The sequence below is a fragment of the Narcine bancroftii genome, chromosome 4 (genome assembly GCF_036971445.1).
Source record: "Narcine bancroftii isolate sNarBan1 chromosome 4, sNarBan1.hap1, whole genome shotgun sequence".
In the NCBI taxonomy this organism is placed as follows: Eukaryota; Metazoa; Chordata; class Chondrichthyes; order Torpediniformes; family Narcinidae; genus Narcine; species Narcine bancroftii.
The window spans coordinates 234,540,932-234,556,052 of NC_091472.1; the positions used below are offsets into that span (position 1 = coordinate 234,540,932).

General features: G+C 42.9%; 1 protein-coding gene across 8 annotated transcripts in view; it reads left to right on the forward strand.

The window, feature by feature from the left end:
• cdk15 (cyclin-dependent kinase 15) overlaps positions 1 to 15,121 on the forward strand; it is a 94,876-nt gene that overhangs the window by 53,662 nt on the left and 26,093 nt on the right. For all 8 annotated transcript variants that reach the window (XM_069934369.1, XM_069934364.1, XM_069934365.1 and 5 more), the window contains 5 exons: positions 1,428 to 1,548; positions 3,212 to 3,305; positions 3,823 to 3,886; positions 4,910 to 4,958; positions 11,529 to 11,668. In XM_069934369.1, the coding sequence (XP_069790470.1) occupies positions 1,428 to 1,548; positions 3,212 to 3,305; positions 3,823 to 3,886; positions 4,910 to 4,958; positions 11,529 to 11,668 (468 nt within the window). The remainder of the gene's footprint in view (positions 1 to 1,427; positions 1,549 to 3,211; positions 3,306 to 3,822; positions 3,887 to 4,909; positions 4,959 to 11,528; positions 11,669 to 15,121) is intronic.

The window sequence follows — 15,121 nt, forward strand, 5'->3', positions numbered from 1 at the left end:
TCACATTTCTCTATTGAAGGCACCAGTTGTATATCAATAAAAAAAATCTATTCAAGATTTACAGTATACATACCTTCGGGTGTAAAAATCTCCATATATCAGCTAAACTATTAGCCAGCAGGAAAGAATTAATATAACTAGCTGATTTATTTGGAAGCATCTGAATGGTGGAGGATCTGTCAATCAAAGGATTTAAGCAACAATTGAAATCTCCACCCACAATCAGCATGTATTCATTCAAATTAGGTTAAGAATTAAAAACCTTCTGGAAAAATTTCAGGACTGTTGATAATAGTCATTATCTTCCTGCTGGTAGCAGTGAGAAGAGGGCATGGCCTGGGTGGTGAGGGTCCTTGATGATGGAAGCTGCTTTCTTGAGACACAGCCTCTTGTAGATGTCCTCAATGGAGTGAAGATTAATGACCATGATGGTGCTGGCCAAGTTCACAATTCTCTTTAGCTTTTTCCTGTCCTGTCCACACCAGGCAATGATGCAACCAGTCTGAATGCTCTGACAGAACACCTGTAGAAGTTCGCAAGTCTTTCATGACATGCCAAATCTTCTCAAACTCCTCACAAAGTATAGCTGCTGGCGAGCCTTCTTCACTCTCAGTTGCTGACCCCTTGATGAGGACTGGATTTTGTTCTCCTGGTCTCTCTTTTGTCTGACCAAGTTAATACCACTAAAGCAGAATATCTGGAGCACTTCACATTATAGTTTGTTTCTGGGACCCTGTAACTGGCTGTTACAGCTCCTGCTGCGTAACTGTGAGAATGGTAACTGCATACTTTAGAGGCATAGAGCAATTCAGGTGATGCATCCAAGTCTTTCTTACAAGTATGAAAGCACAATCATGATCCAAAACGAATAATTCTGGAACTACTCGACAAGTCAGGCAGCGTGAGTGGAGCGAGAAACCTGCCTCCTTCATGATCTTAAAGAACAGCATCTCATGTTTCATCAAGGCATATTATGACCATTGGATCAACAATTTTGGATAAATGATCATTTTCAATATTTTCGTATTTCACCCCACTTTCCCAGCAATTTCAGATAATTATTTTGTACGCACCTCCTCCAAGCTGACCTTTCTGCTTCCCCCTTGCCAAAACCCATCACACTTCTCTTTTGACCTCTCCTTATTTCCACCCTATCACCATTTTCCCTTTTCTCTTTCCTTCCCCACCTTCTCTGTATCTTAAGACTCTTCTTGTTTATCTTTTCTTAGTTCTATTGATAGATCATTGACTTGAAACGATAACTCTGTTTTTCTCCCCAGATACCATCTGACCCTCTGAGAACTTTCAGTTTTATTTCTTTCAAGGGCAATTGAATCCAGTAATTCCAACAATTCCTTAATCTCCTTTCCTGAATGCTCCAGGACTGGGCTGTATCTGACTTATCCTTCTCTTTATTTTCATTGCAGGGCTGGCGAGAGCAAAGTCTGTGCCCAGCCAGACCTATTCATCACAGGTGGTGACCTTGTGGTATCGTCCTCCAGATGTTCTTCTTGGGGCCACCGATTATTCCACTGGCCTGGATGTGTGGTGAGTACTTCCTTTCTGGTTAAAGCTTGCAGGTACCTGGGGAGATTATGGGATACAAGAAGGTGGGAGAGGGAGCCAATGGAATTAAGGTCCATTCATTAGCCATTACTTGTGGAGTAGCAGAACGTTGAGCTGTTTATTATTAGATCATTGTTGCTCTATATCTTCCCGTAATCACCTTCAGATTTTCTCCATCCTTTGTGTGAATGAGGAATCCCTGACTACATCTCTGAACTGTTTATCTCTGTTTAAAATTACGCCCCCTTGTCCTGGGATCCTCCAGCAGAGATTCTTCCATTCACTCTTTCAAATCCTCTGATAAACACCCAAATAGTTGCTCTTTAATTTGCTACACTCAGAATCAGACAGAACTACCTTGTACAACCTAGTCTCAATGATTTAACTCTTTTTGTTCTGGTGGCGGTTCCCGTGACCCCCCACCGAGGCCAACAAACCCTTCTAGAGGACAACCTCACCTTAGGATGAGGCAAGAGGCACCATTTTCACAATCTAAGCCTGTCTTCCAATGCAAGCTGTTGTCTTGTAGATAGTTTGTTTCCTAGTCTGTGAGGGAATTTCAATAACATCTGCCCTCTCCCAGCCTCCTGTTTCTACTATTTCCTGAAGCTGTGCTTGAATATTGTCCCCAGAATATAGTCCTGCACACACCCTCCTCCCCACCCCTACTTCCCGATTCATCACTGTAATTTTCCAGCTGGAAATCAGGACAGTGACTACTTAAGCTCAAAGGAAATGTTGCCCCTTCCTGGCAGGTGTTACAGGACGTTTAGATTTCAGATTTTAGATTTATTGTCCGTGTACATACATGACATCACTTATAACCCTGAGGTTCTTTTTCCTGCAGGCGAGGCAAAATTACCACTTATTGGTAGTGCAAAAAGTAACTGTACGTACGCATTTAAACAATTAAAGAAATATAAACAAGCTGCAATGCAGAGAGAAAAATATCAATAAAGTGTAAAATTAAGCATCATTAAATGAGTCCCTGATTGTTTGTTGAGAAGTCTGATGGTTGAGAGGTAGCAACTGTTCCTGAACTTGGTGGTGCGGATCTTGTGGCACCGATACCTCTTTCCTGAAGGCAGCAGCGAGAACAGAGCATGTGCTGGGTGGTGTACATCCTTGGTGATGGCTGCTGCTCACTGATGACAGTGTTCCCCATAGATGTTCTCGAGGGTTTTGCCTCTAATGTCCTGGGGTCTGTCCACTACCTTTTGCAGGGCTTTATGCTAGGGGTATTGGTGCCCCCGACCCAGATTGTGATGTACTTGGTCAGCACACTTTCCACCACACATTTGTTGAAATTTTCCAGGGTTTCCAATGTCATTAAAAATCTCCACAAAACTCTGAAGAAATAGAGGTGTTGATGGCTTTCTTTATGTTGCCATTAACGTGTTGAGTCCAGGAAAGATCCTCTGAGATATTGACTCCAATTTTCTTAAATTTTAGTTAGGGAGTGGGAGGAGTTGAGGTCCTTGCACCTCAAGGACAAGGTGGCCAATTCCAGGGAAGGGATATAAGCCCTTGGCCTTCTTTTGGGCTGGCCTCAATCACAAATTAATGATTGGGAAAGGTGGCTGTATATTTTGGATCATCTGGAGATTAAAATGACAGAGACTAATCCTGGTCTTGCTCTTTGTAGGGGAGCTGGCTGTATATTCATTGAAATGATAGAAGGTTCTCCAGCTTTCCCGGGCGTGTCTGACATCACGGCGCAGCTCCAGAAAATCTGGGCGGTAAGTGAATGGGGTTTAATGTTACAGCGACCCATACAGAAAGCTCCTCCCTCTGCAAAGGAGAGATTGAACCAGCTCAGTCACAGAGATGCAGTGACTCCAATGAACTTGGGTTTTGGGTTCTGGAATAACAGTGGAATGGAGAAATGGTAAAGCCTTGTCCCTTTCTCATGGATCAGCTGTGTTGCTGGGTGCAGGGACTGGAGTGGTGTGAGGGATCCAGTGTTGTCTCTTGACCATGATATTGCATGTTCACAGGAAGCAACCACCCAGTTCCATGGGAAATCTAAGCACCAGAGTTCAGGGCTCCCTGAAACCGAGCAAAGCGGGAGGGTTGCAGGCAATCCTTCAGGCACCCATGCATTGACTGCAATGGAGTGAGAGCAAGACTATGGCTGACCTCTTTGATCCTGATTTATCCACATAGGATCACGGGTATGATTGTAAATGGTGTAAGATAGCAGTGGGTGGATGGTGGGCTGTGCTCCAGTGTTGACCATGCACTCATTGTTTGCAGGTCTTGGGTGTTCCCACTGAGGAGAGTTGGCCTGGAGTCACTGCCCTCCCAAACTACAGAACAGGTACACATCCCAAAATCATCTGTTAATTTGAGGTCATTTGGCTTGGGAAGTGCATGGGCGATTGATAGGATGGTACAAGGTCACTATTTGGATGGGTCTGGTAGGTGGATCTATTTGGTTATTTTTTTTTAAATTTGGAAATATTCAGTAGGGCAGACAACATATGTGGGGAAGAGAGAGTTTGAATTAATGGTTCAGTTAATGACCCATTGTTGGAAGTTTATATTAGAAAGGAGGTATGAAGCTCAAGCTGTTAATGTAGAGTGGTTATTTGGGTGGGAGTGATGGGATGAGGATGTATTATGCAGACTGTTTCACAGTTTGTCTGGGTGGGTTTCATTAATGTTGATCTGTAAGGAAATATATTGTGGTCAGTCTTGTGGGACCAAGAGAAAATACATCGAAGTCCGTCTGTTGGGGATATAGGGGCTTAGAATGAGGAGCTATGGGATGTTTTGTAGGGGTCAGTCTGAAATGTGAAGAATCCATTTAAGTGAGAAGTACTGAAGTCAATTTGTAATGTGTATGGGGGCTATCTGAAGGTGTATAAGGTCAGCTTTGCAATGTTGTATTGGGGTCAGTCTAAAGGGAATGTATTAAGGTCGGTCTGGACAATGAAGAATTGAGATTAGCCTTGGCATATTATATTGGGATCAGTCTAAAGGTGATGATGTTTGAGGGTCCATCTAGAGAGATGCTTTGGTATTTTTGTAGGGGGAGATGTTTTGGGGTTCACTTGAGAGGGTGACATTTTGGTGCCTCTTCAGTTAAGGACATATTGGGGACAGTCTGGGGGAATTAAACAACACACTACAGAATCCCCCTTGGGTTCAGACTGGAAACAATGATCTGTGTGCAGGCACATTTAAGGGTGTATGTGTGGGAGATTTATGTGTGGAGTTCTTGGAGGAATTGTAGGGATGATAGCATATGGTTTGTGTGTGAATAGCATCCTGTCTTGGGATGTGCTAATGTTGAAGTCAGTCTAGGGCTGTTATCTTTCTCATTCTTGTCTCTGCACAGAGCACTTTTTACCACTCCCACCTCAGAAACTTGGCCACATTTGGAAAAGGTAAGTGCTCTTTAATATGAATTAATAATTTATTATGAAGGAGTAATCCCAAGCCAGGGTGAGGAGAGATATTGCTTCTTGAGGTTTGTCACACCCCTCCCAGCTTTCACTCCAAATCTTTCAATTGTTGTGGGTTTTTTTCTCCTCTTGAGTTGAAGCAGAAAGGACAACTGAAAATTCTGCACCCTCTAGATGCTTCTCTTGCCTTTCGCATACTTTTTTGTTCTGATGTGCTCTGGTTCTGTCTTTCTCTTGTTTATATTTCTTTCTTTTCATTTTTTGATCTTCTTTCCCTTTTCTTCCCCATTTCTCTCTCTGACCTTCCTTTGTTCACAAGAACACAGTAGGTGTAGCAGAAGCCCACTCATCTACTCGAACCTGTCCTGTCATTCAATATGATCATCATTAATCTACCCCAGGCCTCAATTCCTGCACAAGAACACTTGGATCCTTTCTACTTCACTCATTTGCAGTCTCTTTCCATTTAAATAATCTGTCTTTTAATTCCTTTCAATTAAGTTGTAGACCTCACATTTTTCCACATTGAACTCCATTTGCCAAGTTTTCGTCAACTCAGTCAATGTGTATCCCAGGGTATCAGAATATACTTACATGCCCTTCAACTGATATTCATGTATTTGGCAAGTCAGTTCCTTGAGGAAGCTGGGCTAACCAGTCTCTGGAGAGAAGTGTGGGAAGAAACCAGAGTACCTGGAAGAAATCCACGCAAACATGAGAGAATGTACAAACTCCTGACAGATAGCACTGTAAAGCATTGTGCAAACTGCTATGCTAACCGTACTACATGTATGGAGAATGTTACTGAGAGTTCCTGCAAAAAACCCCAAACCGAGCAGAGTGATCACCCCATTAGAATGTCCTTTCCTCCCTCCTCTGGGCTTGAACTCCATCATTGGAATGATCCAAAATGATGAAATATAGCAAGGCTGATCTATCTTCCTCACCTACACTTTATCCACATTTATATATCTACTGAGGGCTGCTGTCCAACAGATTGAAGGTTACCATTTTACAAAGAAGATTAAATCATTGAACAATGGGAGGGCAAGTACATGATGGAGATTAGATTATCAACAGCGATCTGGTATCTACCATATTGGAAATATGAGTGAGTTGCTGGTTCACATGGAAGACGATGGAGCTCCAGATATTAGAAGCAGAGAAAGCAAAAGCGAGATGTTGTCTTCTTATTTTGCATTAGATGTTGCTGTGGGACGGAAATGATATCAGGGTGATTAAAAAGTGGGACAAGATGTTACACAGATGATCGATTAGATTGCAAAGAAGCACTTGTTCTGGAGTAGGTGGTTGGGAATAATGCTGATAAGGCTGGTGGGAAGAAGGATGTATTCTGAGAAGGAGCAACAGGAGCAGAGGTGAGAGTAGAAGCAGCCAAACCATTAGCTCTGTGGTCAGCTGCGAGCCTTAAAAGGGAAGGGTGAAGTCAGGTCGAGCAATAATCATAGGGCACTCAATAGTCAGGGCAACAGATAGAAAATACTGTGCTTCCAAAAGAGACTCCAGGATAGTGTGATAGGGAGCTTGGGTCCAGAATGTCTCTCAGCGGGTGCAAAATATGCGTTTGGGGGAGGGTGAGCAACTAGAGGCCGTGGTACATGTTGGTACCAATGACATTGGTAGGAGTGAGGTAGAGGTCTGGCAAAGTAAGCTTTAGGAGTTAGGAAAGAGACTGAAGAGCAAGTGCTTCAAGGTGGTAATCTCTGGATTATTCCCAGTGTCACGAGCTAGGGAAGGTCAGAACAGGAAGGGAGTGTAGACAAAAGTGTGGCTGAAGAGATGAATCATTGGAATCTTTTCTAGGGAAGGGGTGACCTGTACAAATGAGACACGGTACACTTGAACTCGAGAGGAACCAATATCCTGGCAGGGAGGTTTGCTAATACTTTGTGGGGGGGGGGGGGGGAGTTAAACTAGATTTGAAGGGGTTTGGGAACCAAAGTGAAAAGGAAGAGGCAGCTGCACACAAGTAGGGACAGGAGGTAGGGAGTTTGTGTGGAAGGACAGTAGACAGGGAAAAATTGCAGTCAGTGGATGAGTTGCAATGCAAGAGGGACACAGAGTCAAAAGTAACAAATAAAGGGCTAAAGGCTTTGTATTTAAATGCTCACAGCACAAGAAACAAAGTGGTTGACCTTGTAGTACAGCTAGACATTGGAAGGTATGAGGATGTGACCATCACGAAGTCATGGCTAAAGAATGAATGCCACTGGGAGCTTTATGTCCAAGGATACACAGTGCATCGAAAGGATAGGCAGGTAAGCCTAGGGGGTGGCTTGGCTCTGGTGGTAAGGAACAACATTAAATAGTTAGAAAGAGATGATATAGGATTAGAAGGTATATAATCATGGTGGGTTGAGTTAAAAAATGGCAAAAAAGACAAGATCGGCAGTTATATACAGACCTTCAAACAGTAGCTGAGATGTGGACTACAAATTACAACAGCAAATAGAAAAAGCATGTCAGAAGGGCACTGTAATGGTAGTTATGGGAGATTTTAATACACAAGTAGACTCGGAAAACAGGTTAGGACTCAATCTTAAGAGAGAGGATTTGTACAAAGCCTTTGCAATGGCTTTTCAGTGCAGTTTGTTGATGAGCCCAGTAGGGGGTCAGTTGTATTGGACTGGATAATACACCAGAGGTGATTAGAGAGCTTAGAGTAAATATCCATGGGAGGTGGGGTCAGTGACCACAATATGACTGTGTTCAATTTGAGATTTAACAAAGTGTAACTAAACTCATGTGTTGGTATTTCAGTGGAGTGAAGAGAATTACAGTGGCATGAGAGAGGAACTGGCCAAAGTAGATTGGAAAGAGGCACTAGGAGGGAAGACAGCAGAGCAGCAAATGAATGGAGTTTCTGCAAAGAACCAGGAAGGTGCAGGATAAATACAGACCAAAAAAGAGGAAATATTCAAATGGAAAAATGTCACAATTATGGCTGACAAGGGTTGTCATAAAAGCAAAAGAGAGGAAGATTTTAAAAACTTGCAGAAGGTAACTTAAAAACTCATAAGGAGGGAAAGTTAGCTAGCAAGTAATATCAAAGAAGATACAAAAATCTTCTTCAAATATTTCACGGATAAAAAGAGAGGTGAGAATAGATATAGGACTATGATAAAATGATGCTGAATAAATAATAATGGGAGACAAGAAGATGGCAGAGAAATGAAATTAGTATTTTGGGCAGTCACTTTGGAAGACACCAGCAGTATGCTAGATGTTAAAGGGTATCCAGGAAGGGAAGCGAGTGCAGTTACTATGGTGCTCAGAAAGATGAATGGCCTGTGGGTGGGTAAGTCTCCCAGACCAGATGGATTGCACCCTCAGGTTCTGAATGAAGTAATGGTAGAGATTCTGGAAGTGTAGGAAATGATCTTTCAGGAATAAATGGATTCTGATATGGTTCCAGAGGACTAGAAAATCACAAATGTCACTCCACTATTCAAGAAGGGAGGAAGGCAGCAAAAAGGAAATTATACACTGGTTAACCTGATGTCAGTGGTTGGGAAGATGTTGGAGTCAATTCTCAAGGATGAGCTTATGGAGTACTTAGAGGATCATTACAAGATGGGTCAAACCCAGCATGGTTTCCTTAAGGGAAAATATTGCATGACAAACCTATTGGAATTCTCTGAAGCAGTGACAAGCAGGCTGGATAAAGGAGATACAGTGGATGTGGATTTTCAGAAGGCCTTTGACAAGGTGCCACACACAAGGCTACTTAATAAGATAAGAGCCTACGGAATAATAGGAAACATACTGTTGTGAGTAGACCATTGGCCGATTGGCAGGAAGCAAAGAGTTGGACTACAGGGATCATATTCTGGCCAACACAAGCAAGGATCCTCAAATCTTCTTCTTTGGTGCTGGCCAATGAGCTCATCAACTTTATTCACTTTGCTGCTAACTTTCACCCCAATCTCAAATTTATTTGGTCTATCTGTTACGAAACCTTCCCATTTCTTGATCTTGTTGTCTCCCTCTCAGGAGATAGTCTTTCTACGGACATTATTTTTACAAACCTATCAGCTCCCACAACTACCTCGACTACACTTCTTCACACCCTGTCCTCTGCAAGGATTCTATTCCTTTCTCTTAATTTCTCCGTCTTTGTCATATCTGCTCCCAAGATGAGGTCTTCCAGTCCAGATCATTCGAGGTGTCTTCCTTTTTCAAAAAACGTGGCTTCCCCTCCATCACCTTCAATCAACTCAGCCCCAAACAGTTCTTCCAAGTGAAGCAGCACCTCACTTATGAATCTGTGGGAATCACCTACTGCAACCAGTGCTCCCATTGTCACCTTCTATACATCAGAGAGACTGGAAGATCAATAACAGGGATCTCCCAGTGGCCAACAGGTTGTAGAGTTGGGTGGAGAAGTGGCACATGGAGTTCAATCCAAAAGAGTGTGAACCGATTCACTTTGGAAAATCCAATTTGAAAGTGGAATACATGATACTTGGCAATGTAGAGGATGAGAAGGATCTTGGGGTCCAGAGATCCCTCAAGGTTTCTGCACATTGATTGAGTGATTAAGAAGGTACATGGTATTCATTCAACAGGGGATTGAGTTCAAGAATCATGAGCTAATGATGTAGCTCTATAAAACTCTGGTTAGATCACACTTAGAATATTGGGTTCAGTTCTGGTCTCCTCCTTAGTAGAAGCTTTGGAAAAGGTACAATGGAGATTTACCAAGATGCTAGCACAATACACAAAATTGCTGAGCAACTCAGCAGGTCATGCATCATCCATGGAAAGCAGTCGATATTTCAAACCGAAGAAGAAGTTTGGGGGAAAGAAGGGAGAGGAGAACTGGCTAGCACCTGATAGGTGGATACAGGTAGGAGGGGGAAAGGAGGAGGAAAAGGGCTGAGAAGGGTATTCTCTGACTGGGAAACAGAAGGGGATGGTGGGCTGGAAGAAGGGAGTCTGAGGGATGAGGGAAAGCAAGAGAACAGTAGGAAGTTGTTCTCCCTTTCTACATTCTGGAAACTTCTAGAATGGTCAGCGGGTCAGGTAAGTAAGAGTTAATGTTTCAGGTCAATGACCCTTTATCAGAACCACTTAAAGCAGATATTGAAACAAGAAAGAGAGGACATAGGTTAAAAGTGAAATGTTTAAAGGGAACATTGAAAGGGAACCTTTATGCAGAGATGAATGAGCTGCCGGCTGAAATGGTTAATGCAGGCTCAATTTTGACATTAAAAAAAATCTTGGACAGGTAAATGGTGTGTGAAAAGCTATGGTCCAGGTGAAGGTCAATGGGACTAGGCAGAATAATAGTTTGGCACAGACTAGATGGACCGAAGGGTGGGTTTCTGCAGTGTTCTAGAGTTCTGTAGTTCATTAATCTGAAAAATTGACACATTTTCTATCTCCACAGATCTACATTTTTTTGAAAATTTTATTTGTAATTTTACAGACTCCAATTTACAAACATCACAGGGGAATCACACCTCCTCTTTCACAGATCAGTTTATATCGAGCCCTTATTTTCCCCCCCTTCCCTTTCCTCCCCCCCCACCATCTTCCCTCCCTCCCCAACCTTACTAAAGATGATGATGCAAATACACTTTTTAAAAAATCCACAGAGCTACTTGATTTGCTGAGATTTTCCAGAACTTCATATTTCTAGTATTTTATTTCATGATCTAAAATCTGGTTACATGAAGTTGCTATAAGTTTGAAGGAAGGAAGATTCTTTACCCAAGAAACCCTTATAGGAACAAGTGGCCTACATAAAATTATGAGATGCACATATCTAGATGTCAGGATATACCTGATGCAAGGGCCAGGCCTGAAACATTGGTTACCCTTTACTTCCTATGGATGCTGTATGACCTGCTAAGTTTTTCCAGTACGTTTGGGTATTGCTCTGCATCCTATTCTGTTTCCTTCTTGTTCTATATTTTCTACCACTTTTTTCCTCTCAAAAACATACATCATACTGTCCCTTTAATTTTTCTCACCTGTCTCTCTCTGTCAAGCTCTCAGTTTTTTGGAATCTTCTTTATACTGAACTATTTTACAGCACCCTTGCTGATCTGTTCCAATAGCTCTTCATGTGCAGTGTTACTTTTTTGGGTCTGATGACTCCCTGAGATAACTTACTGTGTTAAGGGCAGTATATAAACACAATAGTCGTTTGGGTGGATGTAGCACAGTGGTTCCCAACCTTTTTCTATCCACTCACATACCACTTTTTAATCCCTACGCCATTGGTGCTCTGTGATTAGTAAGGGATTGCTTAAGGTGGGATGTGAGTGGGAAGGGAAGGTTGAGAATCACTGCTCTACACCCAATTGTTGCTGAAATATTTTGCTTGAGAAAAATTGTCATTGGCCCATTTCCTTTGGAGCTATGAAACCATGCAGATAATGGGTCAATTAGGTACGATTAAAACAGTGCCTTCAGACATTTTCTTGTGAATGGAAAGAAAAAGTTTTGGGAAACCCTGTCGGGTGGATGGATGCATTACTGCAATGTTGGATACATCATGGGGCTTTTTGTTCTCTTCCTCAGATTAGGCCTAGTTCCACGGGCAGAGAGCCTAGCTTCACAGCTACTTCAGTGCTATCCACGGGACAGGAGTTCTGCAGAGGATGCCCTTGCACACCAGTACTTCAGCACGCTGCCCCCTGCACTGTTCCAGCTCCCCGACAGTATGTATATATTCATTCTTGTGATTAACAAGCCGACTGTTCAGAATTGCTAAGCTCCTGGGTGACAAGGAACAGGAAGGATAACAGTGAAGATTTGAGCAATGGAGGAGATTGTCTCAGCATCATGGAGCCCCATCACAGAGGCATTCATGCTCACCAAAAAAGCCCAGGATAGTTATAAATACTTTGGTAACAATCATGTAAAAACGAAATCAGTCAGACCTGTAGGTCACTAACCAAGAGTAAGTGAAAGACAACGCTGTGCAAGCAATATTAAAGGCAGAGGAATGATCAGATCACTCTCAGGGTGTCGTGGATGGATTATGCTGCTCCATTCATCGTTCCAGTTCACACAGAGGCTGCTGGGTCTGTGGAAGTGGTAGAGGAGGGTACTATTACAATCTTAGAGGGATTTGGGGCGAATGCAGGCAAATAAGGTTAGCTTGGTTGGCATGGCCAGATTGAGCCAAAGGGCTATTTTTCGTATTGTAGATCTCAATGACTCTATTACCAACCAGTTTGCTCTTGGTGATGTTTTCAGTACACTTCAAAGATCTAATTCACCACTCTGTGTCAATAGCATGGCCAAGTTGAGCTGAAGAGGCTGTTTCAATATTGTTTGAGTTCAAGTTCATTGTCACAACCTGACCAACTTGACCAACCTTGGTCAAGTACAACCTGACCAAGTTCCGGTTCTCAGTGCAAAATCATGTAAACATACAGCCAGACATAACACATACAGACCAATGAATCATTATGCAGCACAGAATACATGTATCATATAAAAATAAATAGTAAAGTCTGGGAGGGTTAGTATGAATCGTTCAGCAGTCTCATGCCCGTGGGAAGAAGCTGTTTCTCAGATTGGTGGTTTTGGTTCTGATACTCCTGTATCTCTTTCCTGATGAGAGCAGCTAAAAGATTGTGCTAGGGGACCTCAAACATTTTGTGCACCCTCTTCAACAATGATCACGTCGATTGGAGGGGGGAGGGATACCCCAGTGATCCTCTCTGCCACTCTTATGGTCCTGTGGATTGACCCCTGATCCAATTCTCTGCAGCAACTATACCACACTGTGATGCAGCCGGCCAAGGCGTTCTCGATAGAGCTCCTGTATAACCTCTATAATTCAGACAGATTATTTAATTTAACAAGAATAAAACTTTAAAATCTTTGTTATTTATTGGGGAAATGCTAGGAATGGCAGCAAGGGATGGGGCATATTGGTTCAAGATCATGTGGTAAATCTGTGCAGCCCGTCGCCCTCCCAGCTCAGCCTCCTCAGTGTAGTTTTTTTTTCAGGTCTCCTGCCTATTCCATAGCAATGGGAGTGAAGTGGGCCCCTTGATGCAATCTCAGCTCCAATATCAAAATATCCAAACCTGTGATAGTGTGGAGTTGGAATCTAGAGGAATTTTCAAAATGCACATGAGCTGTTGAAAAGGGTTGACTGCTTTCTTCTGTGATATATTTCTGATGCTGCAACAAGTAGAGAAATGTGGCATTCATCCCAGGAAGAGAAGGGAACCAGGGTCAGAAACAGAGGTCCACGGAAACTGAGGGACGGTGAGCTTTCATCTGGTAACCAGAGTTTTACAAGTGGAATTGGTGCAGAGGGAGAATCTGTATTGGAGGAGAGATGCATCTCCAAACCCTGCTCAACCGGGGCCCATTGATATATCTCACGGATGATTGATCCTGTGTTGTCCAGCAGCAGAGCATATACAGTACCTCCTGGCATATCCAGCAAATTGATGATACTTTCAGAGAAAATGAAGGAATCTGCTTCAAGCAAATATTCATGTTGCTTAACTCTGCTCTCACATGTCCTCCCTTGGATGGAGTGGTCAGCTGTGTGGAACATTAAACACTTCACTCACGGGATTCCTTCATAGCTTGGCTATGGTCATAGTGACTCTTGAGTGAAACACGAAAGCCAGCAGACCCCTTTGATTGTAGTGAAAACCACAAATGCTGGAGGAATCCAACTTGATGAAGGGCTCAAGCCTGAAACATCAGTTCTATACAGTATCTTCACCTCCTAATGGGCTCTGCAAGACCTGCTGAGTACCTCCAGCATTTCTGTGTTTTCATAAGGACTCTTGAAGGTTGCTTGGCCTTGTAGAGCTGCAGTTGTTTGTACCTTATTGCTTGCCTGTATGACTATAGCAATGAGGGACAAAATGGCACAGAGAGGGATAATGGGAAAGGGGATATGGAATTTGTGACCACTCAGAAAATTTCTCATTTCATGTCACCTCCCACCAGTCAGTCCTCTGCCTTCTGATGTGTGAGTTCAATCTTCAGACAGTCTGTGGCAGGGCCCTCACTGCGTAAAACCTTGGGGGATGTCTGCCAAGTATCTCTCTCCATCTTTGCTGAAGAATGCAATGTTTAGGAATGGTAGGAAAGAAAGATGAAGATCTATAGTTACAGGGATGTCTGAGTTAACGTTATTGATTTTAATTGTACATGTATTAGCATGTTTAGTCACTTTGCCATCCAGTCTGTTCCTGGGTTGTGAGTGATAATCAGCCTCTAGCTCATTTGATGGTGAATGCTAAGATGTAAATTGATGGGTCTCATTTGGTCAGTGTACAAATGGTATTTAGCTGTTTGCTGGATATCCTAGTATTAGATTGGTGGGCACCATTTGGCCAATGTGCAAGTGCTAGACATCCTCATGCCAGTGAGAATGGCAGGGTGATGGTCAGGAAGAATCGCCATCACATCTACTTATGACATAGGTTCACAGTTACAACCCAGAAGCAAGTTTCATCAGGACATCGCTGGCAACTGGTGGTGTAACATATTTACCTCTTTCCCCAGCTTTGTCCCACTCCTTCTCCTTGACTAGATCAGCGAAGGAGAACCTGTATACCTTGTTCCTTCTTTAAGTCCTCTGCTAGAGTTCTTCTTTAAGACCATGACATTGGAGCAGAAATAGCCTATTCAGCCTGAGTCTGCCCCGCCATTTAAACATGAGCTGATCCATTTTCCCACTTAGCCCCACTCCTCGGCCTTCTCCCTATTACTTTTGAACCCTGGCTAATCAACAATGTCAATCACTGCCTGAAATACACCCAGTGACTTGACCTCCACGACCACCTGTGGCAACAAATTCCACAGATTCTCTACCCTCTGGAAAAAGAAGTTCCTCCGCATCTCTGTTCTAAGTGGACTCCCTTCAACCCTGAAGTCATGCCCTCTTGTCCTCGACTCTCCTACCATGAGGAACAACCTTTCTACATCTATTCTGTTCATACCTTTCAAACATTTTGAAATGTTTCAATGAGATCCCCTCATTCTCCCAAATTCCAATGAGGCTGAGAGTTGTCAAATGCTCCTCATGTGATACCCTTTTGCTTAACTTAAATTATCCTTGTGAACCTCCTCTAAATGCTCTCCAACATCAGCACATCCTTTCTTAAATGAGGAGCCCAAAACTGCTC